Source organism: Bacillus rossius, assembly GCF_032445375.1.
Source record: "Bacillus rossius redtenbacheri isolate Brsri chromosome 9 unlocalized genomic scaffold, Brsri_v3 Brsri_v3_scf9_2, whole genome shotgun sequence".
Classification (NCBI taxonomy): domain Eukaryota; kingdom Metazoa; phylum Arthropoda; class Insecta; order Phasmatodea; family Bacillidae; genus Bacillus; species Bacillus rossius.
The window spans coordinates 8,812,337-8,828,691 of NW_026962013.1; the positions used below are offsets into that span (position 1 = coordinate 8,812,337).

The 16,355-nt window shown below is 39.6% G+C and overlaps 3 protein-coding genes across 3 annotated transcripts; all 3 read left to right on the forward strand.

The window, feature by feature from the left end:
• Window positions 1-1,811: 1,811 nt before the first annotated feature.
• LOC134542926 (cytochrome P450 4V2-like) lies at window positions 1,812-3,858 on the forward strand. Its single transcript, XM_063387518.1, has one exon. The coding sequence runs from the start codon at window positions 1,824-1,826 to the stop codon at window positions 3,342-3,344; it is 1,521 nt and encodes a 506-aa protein (XP_063243588.1). The 5' UTR covers window positions 1,812-1,823; the 3' UTR covers window positions 3,345-3,858.
• Window positions 3,859-7,527: 3,669 nt separating this feature from the next.
• On the forward strand, window positions 7,528-9,262 carry LOC134543050 (cytochrome P450 4V2-like). Its single transcript, XM_063387762.1, has one exon. It carries the CDS (start codon window positions 7,564-7,566, stop codon window positions 9,082-9,084), a length of 1,521 nt encoding a protein of 506 aa, XP_063243832.1. The 5' UTR covers window positions 7,528-7,563; the 3' UTR covers window positions 9,085-9,262.
• A 4,349-nt stretch (window positions 9,263-13,611) lies between these two features.
• On the forward strand, window positions 13,612-15,655 carry LOC134542939 (cytochrome P450 4V2-like). The gene has a single exon (XM_063387550.1). It carries the CDS (start codon window positions 13,638-13,640, stop codon window positions 15,156-15,158), a length of 1,521 nt encoding a protein of 506 aa, XP_063243620.1. The 5' UTR covers window positions 13,612-13,637; the 3' UTR covers window positions 15,159-15,655.
• The last annotated feature ends 700 nt before the right edge of the window (window positions 15,656-16,355 follow it).

Sequence of the window (16,355 nt, forward strand, 5' to 3'; positions counted from 1 at the left end):
TTTTATTAACCATCCTTTATTTTATAATGTCACCCAATAGCATTATAGAACGATAAGACTGCTCATAGCATATTTGGGGACAGAGATTTGTAGCTAATCCGGTACATCATCAGAGACACTTTTCTAGTCCCCCCTTTCCAAAAAAAAAAATATTAATTCCCGTAGTTCTACTTAAACTCTTAATCTCCTAAACTTGCTCACCGGGGAGATATAAAAATTGAAGCTAGTTCCACGTTTCATAGAAAACGCGTCCAGTAATATTTCACATGCAACACGCTATCCCTGCACACGGCAGGGTCTAGGAATGAAGGCCCTTTGAAATATTGACAAACGTAGGCAGTTTGTGGCTCTTGGATGCCAACTTGTCAGGCGTGAGTGAGTGACTTAATTTGTAACGACTTTTGGCACTGCATTGAGGAATCGCCGAAACGTGGTCACCCGAAAAACCTCGTTTCTCGTATTTTTGTATCGAGACTACTAATAGAAATTTTTGAAAGAAACAACTGACTAGCGTCGGAGTTATATTATAGACTAATTCCATTATCTAGAGAGAATAAACATCGTGAAAATTCACTTCAGTTCTTCGACTTCTAAAACCGTAAATAATTTTCGAAATATGACCGTGCTTTCTGTAATAAAATCGACGCAGCACATCTTAAACATCTTAGTTTGTACACACTTACCAAAGATGGCGAGCGCACGGAGGCCGGCGTCGCTGCTTTAGTACCTGGGGCGCCCTTCTCGAACCGACGAGAGCGGCTGTGACGAGTCGCGTCATGCCCGGCCGACCCGACGCCCTAACAGTCCAGAAGGGCGATGTTCATTCACGCCATTCCGCGCGGCAGTACGTAGAATTCCCAGGCCACTGAAGGTGACAATAGCCCGAGGCGGGACGATGGGTGGTGAGCGGTTGGAGGAGAAGGTGGGGTAGCGACGACCCTTGTAATCCGGCCAGGCGCGCGTGGCATGTCTTACGTCAATGGTCGGCGTGTGACGTCAGTGGCCGTGCAGCGCCGCCAGCCAGCTCCGATCCTGGCGCGCGTCGCGGTCCTATCTGCGTTCGTAATAATATATAATTTTAAACCTGACTTTATCCTAAAGGAATTTTGAACTTAATATTTTTAGTGGACGAACTTGGTAAGAAATAATTTTACCTGACTATCGTAGTCCAGTTAAGACTAAGGACACTGAAAGAGATCGATAACCAAGCACATGTTTGCATTGTACACGTGGTCGTTCATTGTGTTCAACGATAGGGCCTAAGCGAATTAAACTACTTTCCTTGTTTTGTTGTAGTGAGTTGTAAAGAATGGATGGCTATGTCTGCATGAATATATGATAACTGTGTGGGTCTGTTTTTCAGCTCATGGTATGGACGTGTTTGTTAGACTTCCGCGAGATTGTCAAGAAGTGTAGCGTTTGCATTGTGCAAACATTTCCAATAGCTGAATTTCATTGAAAAGACTGTCTTTAAGAAATTGTAATCCAAACTTACTAGCCAACATCAGGCGTGGTCGAACACAGTATCTTTAATGTTATGGGCGTGACAATATCGTGACAATATCGCAATCACTAAATCACAGCGTACCGTCTCCTGGAAATTCCTAACACTATGGTGGAAAAAACATTCACTTTAATAATGAATTTAAAAAAAAAACTAGAAAATGCAGACAAAAAAATGTGTATTCTCTCTCAAGATTGCGACGATTAACAATGCGACCCAGCACACGCTATTATTTTCAGTAAATGCAAGGCCACTCGTGCAGGAAGCCTGGTATAAAAGCAGCCGTGCAAAAGTGCTACTTACTGAACGGGCGGGGAAAATGTGGGTGGCAGTGGCTCTGTGCCTCGTGTTCACGCTCGCGGCGGTCTGTGTCCGGCGCCGCCGCAGGAGATTGCGTCGCCTGATCGCCGAGATGCCGGGACCAAAGGGACTCCCCGTCTTGGGGATCGCCCTGGAAGCAAACCGCAACGTCGCCACCATCATGGACTTCATGAAAGAACAACGATCCATTCACGGAGACACGATCGCAGTGTGGTTGGGCCCCTGGGCGGTGGTGCTACTGACCGACCCGCGCGACATGGAGATAGTGCTGAACAAGACCGCGACTCTCTCCAAGTCGATGTTGTACAAAGTCCCTCAACTCATACTGGGATACGGCTTGCTGACGGCTGCGAGAGACGACTGGAAAAGATACCACAAAATAACGACGCCCGCTTTTAAAAACGTAACGCTGCTGAGCTTCCTCCCAGCATTCAACGAAAAGAGTCGTGTCCTTGTAGATGTACTCAAAAGCCATCAAGATGGTTCTAGTTTCGATGTTTTGACATACATGAATATGTGTACGCTAGACATCATCACCGACACCAGCTTAGGCGCAAACATGGACATCTTAAAAAATAATCGAGTGGAGTTAGTGGAAGGTTTAAAAAATGCCGAAGATATGGTATTTTATGCAACGGCTCAACCATGGTTATGGATCCCATGGCTCATGAAAACCACATCGTCGTACAAGAAAATGGTGAATGGTATGAAAGTTCTATGGGATTTCGCAGAAAATATTATTGACCAAAAATTATCTAACGGCATCACCGTGAATGGAATACGTGATAAAGAATGCGCGAAAGAAAGTGATCAATTGTTAGACATAAAATCTAAGCGTATGGGTTTCTTAGATCATGTGGTTTCGCTTATGAAAACTCAGTCTACTTTACTGACCAAAACTGAACTCAGAGACAACACCATGACGGTTATTGCTGGAGGGACTGACACCGCGGCAAGTGTCATGTCAGCTGCTCTGAAACTACTGGGCCTTCACCAGGATGTGCAGAGGAAAGTCGTGGAGGAACTTGAGCACATATTCGGCGATGACATCCACCGGGAGGTGACGGCTGAAGACTTGAAGAAGATGGTGTACCTCGAGCAAGTGATCAACGAGACCTTGAGACTGTACCCACCACTGCCAATAGTTAGCAGAGTAGTCGAAGAGGAGGTGGACATTACAGGTTACACTCTTCCAAAAGGCACCATAGTACTGATGTCGCCTTTTATCACACAAAGAGACGCTTCTAACTTCCCTGATCCGGACAAGTTCGATCCCGATCGCTTCAGCTCCGAGAACAGCATTGGCCGGCACCCTTACAGCTTCATCCCCTTCTTGGGAGGACGGAGGATGTGCATCGGGAAGAAGTACGCCTACATGCAGATGAAGACTATCCTGTCCGCTGTGCTGCGCAACTTCCGAGTTCTGCCTTGCGGCTCCAGAGAAGACATGGAGAAAGTGGAGTTTCGTTTGACCCTTCACATGGTTACTGGTAACAACATCAAACTTATTAGAAGATAGACTGCAATTCTTTCTCATGATATACTTCATGTAAACAGAAATGGTTTAGTTCAATATTTTTAACCACTTGTGTTGGGCATTTATAGACTACATATTCTAACAATTCTTAAGTCAAGTTTTTTTTATTTCAAATTATCATTAGTTATAAAATTTAGCTTATTTTAGCTAGCAATAGGTAACATGATATGTAATGACTTAAAAAGGAAATTCTATTTCCTCTACAAAATTTGGCTTATTGCAGTCACGTTTAAAAAAAAATTGAATTTTTTTGCTTCAATTAATTAAACTTATACGATGAATTGAGGGTGAAAACTTTTCATATTCGTTTTAATTGTTATAATATTTGCACATTTTAAAAGATTATATGTATATTTGTAACGGGTATTTTAATTTTATTAGTATATTCTTAAACAATACAAAAATGTATGTTTGTAGTATTTTTTTATTTAATGTTTATTTTAAAGGTTGATACCTTATAATTTTAGTATTCATACAAAATTATAAAAGGATTTTTTAACTGCTGTTTTAATTCTTTATTTTACTTAATGTTTGCTTTAAAAACCCTAATTTATAATTAATAAGCCACAATTTGCAATGCCTATACATTGGAACATGAAAAAAAAATAACTCAACAAGACGAATTTTCGCAATTTTTCTACCACCAGCATGAAGTGTAAAAAAAATTAATCACTTTATACTTTAGGTAGTCTGGTGGTAAAAAAAAGGGGGGGGGGGGAGTTTGGGATTTGCAACTAGTATTGAACTTCTGAAATGAGATCTGCGTTAGACCTATGGATTTTCATGCTGAAACGTAACACGAAATGATATTCTTCAATGAAACGGAGGAACGTAACAGTATTAGGGTGAGTACCCACACGGGGAGGAAAATCTTTGTTCGTCTTAGCAAAATAAATGTCTTTAATTGAAGAAGTAATATAAAGGGTGATTTTTAAGCACGTAATATTTGCAGTAAAAATTGTTATTTTGCATTATTATTTCTTTACCTTAATTGTACATACTTATATTTTGTTAGATTAACAAACAAAAATTTTGTAACAGAAAAATCTTTGTTCACCCCAGATTAAATTACTGCAAGTAAAAAGTTATTTCACCGTTTACAAATGAATATGTGTTTCAATAAAATAAATACTTTTACGACCTATGTGGCGAGAGAACTTGGTTAGTAAGGGCTAGCCCAATTAAGTTTTATTACAGTTTTATTAATTACTAATGTTAACAGTACTAATAAATATTTGTTCTCAAAATATGTCCGATCACAAACCACCGACGCCAGAAAAGTCCAGAAAGGTGGTGTCCATTCGCGCCACTCCGCGCGGCGGCCCACGGAATTCCCAAGGACGCTCAGCGATAGATAGCAGCGCCGAGTTAGGAAGCTGCGCAGGGGGTGGAGGGGGAAGGGGTATCGTCGACCCTTGTAATCCGGCCGGACAAGCTTGGCATGCCTTACGTCAGTGAACGGCACGTGACACGGCGCGTGACGCCAGTGGCCGTGCAGGGCTGCCAGCCAGCTCCGAACCTGGCATCGTGGTCTGGTCTCTCGCGTTCGTAACAATACGTATATTTGGTTCTGTGTGCGTGGTATCACATAACTATTAATGATGAGTATTGTAAGGGCACGTTCACGAACAACACTGCGCGTAAGAAAACCTGCTATGCAGCTCAATAGTTTTACACGTTCTGTTTTAATTTTTGAAGTGAAAACTTCTTCAGTCACGGTGAGCATTTTTTGGGGTGGGGCAAAACTTATGGGTTCTCGTCACCGACATGCTAGTGATATAATACCAAAATCATTTTCTTACGTACATTCGACGTAGAAATGATGTGATATTGCACTTTTAAAAACAAAGTTTTCAGTTCTGTCGACAGGCCCCATGACTGCCTTTTGTTTGTTTTTTTTTTTTTTTTTTTTTTTCAAATTACCTAATTACCGACTAGTTTAAAAAAATGTATAATCAATCATTGCGCAGTTTTGTATGTAACAGAAAAAAATAGACACCCTCAAGGTTTCTTCTAAACGCCATAAACGTGGGTCTATCAAACGCGAGTTTATTGTACGACTTGTGAAATGCAAAATCACTCTCTGAGGATCCACGGCTTCAAGGTTACAGGTTTGAATCATCGTCGTCAGGTGGCGCTGGGGGTGTGGCGGGGTGAGATGGCGGACAAAGATACGGCCGTGTTTTGGTGCGTTCCTTGAAAGGGGGGGGGGGGGGGTAAGCTGTTTTCTAGAAAAGGATGGGGGGATTTTACTCTGCATTTAAATGAGAGTAAGCTGGACAAAAATTTGTATCGTCATTTTTGAGGAGTGAACAAAATGGTCTGAAATGGTTGTAAAAACAAATTAAACTCAGTGAATGCATTTTTCCAATTCACTGTAAACTCAAAGATGTACTTAAGTGACAACAACGAGAAATGACCGATTATGTGATAATATGACTATCTGATTGATGTTTTCAGAATTTTCATTTAAGACGCAATAAGACGCTAATGCATAGTTGTAATATCATCATCTTTTCGTCACCCATTTGAAAAAGAAAATCTTTATTCCATGCAAATTACTATAAAAAAGGCAATAACTCTTCGCAGTCTGGTAAAAAAAACACACACACACACACACGGATAGTGTTGTGACCCTCGAGCTGAAAGAAATAAATGTGTGTGATTATCTAACAACGGAAAGGGGAAAAAAATTACTTTTCTGCAGAAACTCAGAAAAATAAATCGCGGTAGTTACGTCGTGATGGTGTGATAAGTGCGGCCTTGGATGCTCTCGGGCAATGCCAGGCGGAATGCGCGAGGCAGTCATTTTAATTGTAATTGGAATGACGCTTAATTGTGGATTATTTCGAAGCATTGTACTCTCACACCTAGCAGCACGTGTCAGGAAAGCTTCATTTACGAGGACAGAGAGGTTCATAACAATTCCCAATGCAAAACTTCCACAAAATTATTTAAAAAAAAAAAAAACAACTGTGTATCATTGTTATTTTCATTAAATTTCTTTTCTTTTTTTTCCTTCCACCAAAATGATTACACAAAGTATTTATTCAAAATCAGCCGTTTCAATGAGCGTTCTCGGCCAAATCAAATGTCACACTTTAAACGCGATAAACATTCAACCGTCTGTTTCAAGGGCAGTTCTTTTTATTGTAAACGCTGTTTTTTTTTACAAAATAATAAGCATGAACATGCGTTGTTCGTGAAGCGAACATGAGTATTCATCCTATTTAAAAACAGTTCTTTCTATAAATATTGAGAAAAGTTTAATTATTTTCATTGGAAATTAAAAGGCGATTTGTTTAAGGTACACTATATGTATATGTGTGTATGTGTGTGATATATATTAGTGTATAGAGGCAAATCCGATCAGTTTTGCATACTCTCAAGAGTGCGACAGTAGTCAACCTACAAACTAGAGTTGCAAGTTTATCACGAAAAAAATAATTGTTAAACGTCTTATAGCCTAAATTGCTTCCCAAAGACTTTAAAGTTAGAGCATATCAGAAAAATCTATGTGCGATAGGGTGTTAACCCCAATTATTTTTCAGTAACAACAGCGACAAGTTTTAAAGTAGTAACAAACCGTTGATATATAATAAATATTACGCAGATGCTCAATGGCAATCTTCAATTATTTCTCTATCACGTACAATAAATAAAGTTATTCAGCTCTAATTTCCAAGGTGTATACCATTCTTGGAAAGCACTGGTATGTGTTTATTTTTTCCTTGATGAACCTGAAATTGAAGTTCACTGGTCGAATGTGGTTGGTGTCACTGCTTGTAAGGTGGTGGAATTAATGCGCGAAAATTTGGTATCCCAGGGGGTCAGGCCCACTACACGGTTGGACGTTCCGGAACTCTGAACATCTGTGTATAACCATGCGGAATGAAACAATACTTATCGGAGCATGATTTTCACTAAACCACTTCTGAAGTGAGAAGTTAAATTTTACGCTATGAAAGGAAAGAGTTGTGTATTTCAAGAGAATAACAAGATGGTTGAGACTCTACAGTGCGCGAAGTGTAACGCTTAGGAGACTAGCTCCAAAGACACACAAGAAGAACAAGGTTACTCCCATTCAGGATTCGTCTAGGAGGGGGGACGGGAGAAACCTGTATTGTGAAACTAGAAAGAAGTAAAACTAGAGAAACCCGTTCCTAGTGGTTTTAGTGCAGCGAAGAGAGCGGGCCGGATAATGTGGCAGCTCGTGGTATCGGGTGTGCTGATCGCGCTGGCCGTCAGTTGGGTTCGGTTCCGCCTGGGTCGGTACTACCGGCTGCTGTCGAGGGTACCCGGGCCGAAAGGACTGCCCCTGCTGGGAAACACCGTCAGCATCAACAGCAACATCGACAGGATCCTGCACTACATCTGGGATCAGCTGCGTGAGTACGGACCCACGGCGTGCGTGTGGGTGGGACCATACACAGTCGTCGGGCTGTCAGACCCGCGCGACGTCGAGATAGTGCTGAACAAGACCGCGACTCTCTCCAAGTCGATGCCCTACAAAGTCCCTCAACTCTTCCTGGGATACGGCTTGCTGACGGCTGCGAGAGATGACTGGAGAAGATATCACAAAATAATGAGTCCCGCTTTTAAAAACCTAACGCTGCAAAGCTTCCTCCCAGCATTCAACGAAAAGTGCTGTGTCCTTGTAGATGTACTCAAAAGCCATCAAGATGGTTCTAGTTTCGATGTTTTGACATACATGAATATGTGTACGCTAGACATCATCACCGACACTAGCTTAGGCGCAGACATGGACATCTTAAAAAATAATAGAGTGGATTTAGTAGAAAGTTTAAAAAATGCCGAAGATATGATATTTCATGCAACATTTCAACCATGGTTATGGATCCCATGGCTAATGAAAACTACATCGTCGTATAAGAAAATGGTGAATGGTATCAAAGTGCTATGGGATTTCGCAGAAAATATTATTGACCAAAAATTATCTAACAGCACCACCGTTAATGGAAGTCGTGATAAAGAATGGGCGCAAGAAGGTGATCAATTGTTAGTCATAAAAACTAAGCGTATGGGTTTCTTGGATCATGTGGTATCGTTTATGAAAACTCAGTCTACTTTACTGACCAAAACTGAACTCAGAGACAACACCATGACGGTTATTGTTGGAGGGACTGACACCGCGGCAACTGTCATGTCAGCTGCTCTGAAACTTCTGGGCCTTCACCAGAACGTGCAGAGGAAAGTCGTGAAGGAACTTGAACACATATTCGGCGATGACATCCACCGGGAGGTGACGGCTGAAGACTTGACGCAGATGGTGTACCTTGAACAAGTGATCAACGAGACCTTGAGATTGTACCCACCACTGCCAATAGTTAGCAGAGTAGTCGAAGAGGACGTGGACATAACAGGATACACTCTTCCTAAAGGCACCATAGTACTGATGTCGCCTTTTATCACACAAAGAGACGCTTCTAACTTCCCTGATCCTGACAAGTTCGATCCCGATCGCTTCAGCTCCGAGAACAGCATTGGCCGGCACCCTTACAGCTTCATCCCCTTCTTGGGAGGACGGAGGATGTGCATCGGGAAGAAGTACGCCTACATGCAGATGAAGACTATCCTGTCCGCTGTGCTGCGCAACTACCGAGTTCTGCCTTGCGGCTCCAGAGAAGACATGGAGAAAGTGCAGTTTCGTTTGACCCTTCACATTATTCCTGGTTTGAAAATAAAACTTACCGCGAAATAATAGTTCACTGTTCTTACACTGTATCTTTTTAATTTTTATGGTTAATGTTTAAAGCATGTAGCATGTTCTGCAATGTATCCTTTAAAGCTATGAATGAGTCTTGACACTTGAGTTAAGGCTTACTAATTGTTTATATATTGGTATAGCAAATTATTATGCATTGCCTATACGCCCATCATCGAGACTATTTATTTAAAATAAATATATATGATATATGTTTTAAAATGAACAGTAAGGTATAGCATATATTTCAAAATCATTTAATTCTTACTATAATAATTATTTAATTTTTTTTTGTTTTTACTAGAAAATTTATAATTCCATTAACTTCATAATGTAAATTAAACCTTTCAAGGTTTAAATTTTAACATAAATTAAAATAAGCATTTCAGATAAAATAGGAGTAAAAATTGACGAAAACATATAATTCAACTTAGTCTATTCCAAACAATTATATACATGTATATTTTAATAATAAAATAATGGAGTGGATAATTCTGTACATTTACGATATTGAAAAAATACGAACTACTATTAAATTTTTTTAGGACTTTAATATAAGGCCTGGGAAATAAATTATAATGAATAACTTAATTTTATAATTGCGAAATTTTAATTTTAAATTGACCACCTAGGTTGGGAAAAGGAGGGAAGGGGAAACTTTTTTTTCAATAACAACCATTTTTTCCGAATACCGTGATATACATAATAAAGTGTTGAGTTATTTGGAATAATCCGGACCTATCCCCTGCATAGTATTAAGAAAGTTTGAAACCAAAGCCATCAAAATACTTTTGTTTTCAGTTTATTACAGATTATCGAATGAACTGTTGTCAAATAGTACCTTACGATCCATCGCCATCTTCGCGTCGTGACGTCACGTCACTGTGATTCCAGTCCGAGGCTATCAAGGTCGAGGCCTGCCAGGTTTGTTATATTTGGTGAAACCGGTTCATGGGAAGCCTTCATTTCACAGACGAGAGAGCCACACCCGAAGTTCCCCAAGTTCATGCTCTCTTTTTTTTCTTCCGTTCTATCTCATTGTATAAACCGGTGTGGCATTAAATTTTGTGGTCGATTAGGATAGGTTAGCTACATTATAAATACTTTAAAACATTGTGGATGGTTGGTTATATTAGGTAAGTATAGCTACATTAAAAATACTGTAAAATCATTTTATGGTTGCTTAGCAAATAACTTTTTAATGTGTAGCTATCCAGGGCTAGGGAAACCGTTTACATGATTTCACAGTATCTTTAATGTAGCTATCCTATAACCAAATCAACCGTCCACAACGTTTTAAAGTATTATTATAATGCAGCTAACCTAACCTAATTGACCATTAGTTATCATGAGTTACAATGTTTGGCTCTCTCGTCTGCGAAAAGAAGAAGGCTTCCCTCGGTCCATTGTCACTGCGCAAGGCTGCCAACCTGCTGGGGCTGTCTGGAGAGCCTGTTTTTCCCGCCGTCGGAGCGGGTCCGCATGCCCGGTGGTAGACATGCCTGTTGTGACGGCACCCGCCGACCTGGCTTGTTGCTGGCTCGCTTGTTGCCTGCTGCCGAGTCTCCCTCCTGACCTGCTGGCACACGGGCGCAGCTCTTGCCACGGAGTCAGACACGTCGCTGCCATGATGGCGAGAGTCGCATATTTGGATTGTCTCTTTCAGGAGTGTTTCGTGGGATGTAGGTCTATGAATATGTGCCAACCTCAATCGGTAAAGACAGGAAACCAGTGGCGTAGCCAGGATTTGTGTATGCGGGGGTGTTAAGAAGCATGCCCCCCTCCCCGTGTTGATGCGGGTGGTCCGGGGGTCCTCCCCCGGGAAAATTAGGATTTTAAGGTGTAAAATAGTGCTATTTGAGTAGTTTTCGGTACCTACTTAAATTTAATTATTATTATGGTAAAAATTTTATTATTTTTAATATGAAATTTGTTTGAGTGATGAATAAGAAATTAATTAAAGATTGGGTGCTAAGGGGGGGGGGGGGTTGAAACCATAACCCCCCCCCCCCCTCCTGGGTACGCCACTGCAGGAAACAAAAATGCCAATAACTAACACTGAGCCGACAGTAGGTTTTCTCGGCCATCAAGATTTGAACTGTGCACCGAGAAAAATGGAGTTCTCTCAGTGATTTGTGTGTGTCCCTTTCCCCCTCCTTTCCGCCTACCACTTCTTTCACACACTATCGTGAGAGTTGTAATCTTGGTAGGAGCGAGTTTGACAGTTGCTACAGAGTAGTCTATGATAACTTATTTTAAATACAACTGTACTGTATATTAATTACCCTTCGGTATTCTCGTTAAAACTGTAGAGATTTTTGATGACCAGACAAAAAAAAAAACACTAATTGGTAGGGACAAGATTTACATGGCGAATTGTGAGAAAACCGAAATACACCGAAAAGCACGCCATGACACTGAATAATGCCGAAATGTAAGTCGACACACCATAAAGCACAATCGAAATGCAAGTTAAACCGTGGAATTAAGTAGAATGTAACCAAAACCAAATTCGAATCACGAAAAAAAACTTTTAATGTTTGTAATTAAAGGATTCTCATTATTTCCGGACAAGATTTGTACCGAAGTGCATGGATAAGAAAAATTAATAAAATATGTTTAGTGTGCATCTCTTACTGAATCACTTACAAACCACAAATTCTCGCCTATTTATTATTATTGTTTGAATGTATATGTTTTAGACCAATTCAACGCTAATTATTTAATTGTAAAAATGCACAATAAAAATTGTATCACTATTTTGGCACAGTAAGTATTCCAAAACAACTTTTATAAAAACAATAACATCGAACTCCAGCATTTTAAAAACTAAATTGGACTACAAATAAAAAAAATATCTTTTCATGCTAATTGAGCATGACCTTGGTTCTAAACGTGCTAGATATGAGCTTTCTTGAACTAACTCCGGCAGAGACAGTTCACCTCGCTCAGGAATGCACAACCAGTCTCTCATGCTATATTTTGCATCGAGTACTTTGCTATAGGGAATGCTTCCCCTACATACGCGCAGTTAACGGAAAGAATTTAATGTTCTTTTTTCATTCCTGAGCATGTGTGTTATTAGTCATGTGACCGGCAGCGAATACCAATGCCCTCGCATACGTTTGGCATTGGACGATGCTAGCCTCTCTCAAGTCTTCACCTAACAGCAGTAAAGGTCGGATGCATTTACGCACTCCAGGAAACTCGTACGTAGTTTGTTTGCATTCACGGATCTCAATTCTGTTTGAAATTTAATTTTATTAACCGTTTTTTGTTTATTCCCATGGGCTGACCACATCCAGTTTTTTTTTTTTTTTTATGTTCTCCAGACAATGCTGCTACACAATATTCCGAAAAAACAGAATTACAAGAGCAAATAAATTTAATTTTTACTGTGTTTAATTCTGATTTCCAGTAAATATAATTTAAATCATTTGTCCTGAATATTCATTTGGAATAAAACTTTATTATACGTATGTAAAAAGATAATATGCAAAAAATATAAACCAGTATTTAATTACAAAAAATACAGCATACAGACATTTGTAACATTAAAAATAAAATAAAAAATATAAAAAGTGATACTCCCTGGTGCAAAAAATATCTGAGAATAACACTTGCTAACAATCTAAAAACTTATAATCTTATTTAATTACAAATCTTACTATAAATATTGAGAAAATTTAAATTATTTTCTTTGGAAAATAAAAGGCTATTTGTTTAAGGTACACCATATATATATTTATATATATATGTGTGTGTATATATATATTTTTTTGTGTGTGTGATGGTGTGCGTATGATAGTGTGTGATGGTGTGTGTGTGTAATTGTGTGTGTGTGTAATGTATTCGTGTACAGAGGCAAATCAGTTTAATTTCGCATACTCACCAGAGTGATTCAGTATTCAACCTACAAACTATGCTTGCAAGTTCATCACCAAAAAAATTATTTTAAAACTACTTATATACTAAAGTGTTTCCCAAGGACTTTTAAGATGGATCATATCAGAAAAATCTATGTCAGATACAAATATAAACCTAATTTTTTTAATAACAACAGCGATAAATTTTAGAGTAGTAATAAAATTTTGATTTATTTAATAGTACACAGATGGTCAATGACAAATCTTAAATAATTTATCTATCACGTGCAATAAATAGTGATTCAGCACCTATTTCCGTGACGTATACCAACCTTGATAAGCACTGGTGTGCGTTTTCATGCGGAATGAAATAATACTAATCGGAGGATGATTTTCACTAAACGAATTCCGAAGTGAGAAGTTAAAACTTCTACTCTAATTGTGATTGAAAGGAAGATAGTTGTGTATTTCAGAGGGACTCTACAGAGCAGCGAGAGTGTAACAATTAGAAAACAAGCGGCAAGGACACCCGAGGAGAATACGTTTACTCGTGACGGTTTTTCCTCGTGGAGGGGGAAACTTTAAAGAGGTGGGGGCGATAGTAAGTATTTTGAAAAAGAAGAAGTAAAACCCGTTCAGAGGTTTCCTCGTGGTTTTAGTGCAGCGAAGAGAGCGGGCCGGATAATGTGGCAGCTCGTGGTATCGGGTGTGCTGATCGCGCTGGCCGTCAGTTGGGTTCGGTTCCGCCTGGGTCGGTACTACCGGCTGCTGTCGAGGGTACCCGGGCAGAAAGGACTGCCCCTGCTGGGAAACACCGTCAGCATCAACAGCAACATCGACAGGATCCTGCACTACATCTGGGATCAGCTGCGTGAGTACGGACCCACGGCGTGCGTGTGGGTGGGACCATACACAGTCGTCGGGCTGTCAGACCCGCGCGACGTCGAGATAGTGCTGAACAAGACCGCGACTCTCTCCAAGTCGATGCCCTACAAAGTCCCTCAACTCTTCCTGGGATACGGCTTGCTGACGGCTGCGAGAGATGACTGGAGAAGATATCACAAAATAATGAGTCCCGCTTTTAAAAACCTAACGCTGCAGAGCTTCCTCCCAGCATTCAACGAAAAGAGTGGTGTCCTTGTAGATGTACTCAAAAGGCATCAAGATGGTTCTAGTTTCGATGTTTTGACATACATGAATATGTGTACGCTAGACATCATCACCGACACCAGCTTAGGCGTAAACATGAACATCTTAAAAAATAATAGAGTGGATTTAGTAGAAGGTTTAAAAAATGCCGAAGATATGGTATTTTATGCAACGGCTCAACCATGGTTATGGATCCCATGGATCATGAAAACCACATCGTCATACAAGAAAATGGTGAATGGTATCAAAGTGCTATGGGATTTCGCAGGAAATATTATTGACCAAAAGTTATCTAACGACATCACCGTGAATGGAAGTCGTGATAAAGAATGCGCGAAAGAAAGTGATCAATTGTTAGACATAAAAACTAAGCGTATGGGTTTCTTAGATCATGTGGTATCACTTATGAAAACTCAGTCTACTTTACTGACCAAAACTGAACTCAGAGACAACACCATGACGGTTATTGTTGGCGGGACTGACACCGCGGCAACTGTCATGTCAGCTGCTCTGAAACTACTGGGCCTTCACCAGGACGTGCAGAGGAAAGTCGTGGAGGAACTTGAGCACATATTCGGCGATGACATCCACCGGGAGGTGACGGCTGAAGACTTGACGCAGATGGTGTACCTTGAACAAGTGATCAACGAGACCTTGAGATTGTACCCACCACTGCCAATAGTTAGCAGAGTAGTCGAAGAGGAGGTGGACATTACAGGTTACACTCTTCCTAAAGGCACCATAATACTGATGTCGCCTTTTATCACACAAAGAGACGCTTCTAACTTCCCTGATCCTGACAAGTTCGATCCCGATCGCTTCAGCTCCGAGAACAGCATTGGCCGGCACCCTTACAGCTTCATCCCCTTCTTGGGAGGACGGAGGATGTGCATCGGGAAGAAGTACGCCTACATGCAGATGAAGACTATCCTGTCCGCTGTGCTGCGCAACTACCGAGTTCTGCCTTGCGGCTCCAGAGAAGATATGGAGAAAGTGCAGTTTCGTTTAACCCTTCACATTATTCCTGGTTTGAAAATAAAACTTACCGCGAAATAATACTTCACTGTTATTATACTCTAACTTTAAATGTTTATAATTATTGCTTCAAGCATGTAACATGTTATGCAACTTATCCTTCAAAGGTAAGAAAGATTCGTGACACTTGAGTTAAGGTTCACTTAATTGTTTCTATATTGGTATAGCTAATTCTTATGCATTGCCTATATGCCCATCTGTCGAGACTGTTTATTAAAAAAAAATTTCTTAGACATATGCTTTAAAATGATCAGTAAGGAATTTCATTAATTTCATAAATCATTAATTTTTTACTATAATCTTTATTCAATATAGTTTTGTTTTTAGAAGAAATATTAATTCCATTAACTTCATAATGTAAATTAAACTTATGCTTTAAATTTTAACATGGATTAATAGAAGCAATTCAAATAAAATAAGAGTAAAAATCGGAAGAAAAAAAACATGTAATTCAACTACGTTACGTCCAAATAACTGCCTACATGTATATGCTAATAATAAAATAATTCAATGGAAAATTCTGTACATTTATAATATTAAAAAAATACGATTTACTATTAAAATTATTTAGGGCTGAAATATAAGGCTTGAATTCTACCTATCTAATAGAGCATGAGAGAATTAAATTATAATGAATAACATAGGTAATTTAAAAATTGGAATTTTAATTTTTTTATTTGAACACCTAGGAGGTGTAAAGGAGGGAGGGGAAGATTTTGATTTTGTTAGGGCCGGTTTTATGACCCCCGGCTAAAGTTCCGGCTAAAACTTAACCGCAGGCTAGCTCTTATTTAGGTTTTATGACTCCCTGTTAACGTCTACCTTCCAGTTAAAGTCCCGGCTAACCTAGCGGGTGGATGAACCGGCCGCTAGCTGCTTAACCTGAGGCTAAGCAACAGAAAATAAAATGGCGAGATATCAGACGAGGTTAGTTTTTGATAGTGATGATGACTATTTGAGGAATTCTATTGAATGCAGGATGCGATGGAATAATTTAAATAAATATAAAATGCTTCGCCGTATTCGTCAAAGTTTTATTAAAAATTACATGGCATGAAAGTGTAGTGACGCTCTTCTATTCTCGTTGAGTCGTGTATTATTATTTGACTTTAATTGATCACGAAGTACATAAACGTATGCAATGTATATAAACTTAAATGTTCCTGCTTAAGTATATGTGTAAATAAGTGAATTTTAAAATTGCAAAACGAGGGTTAT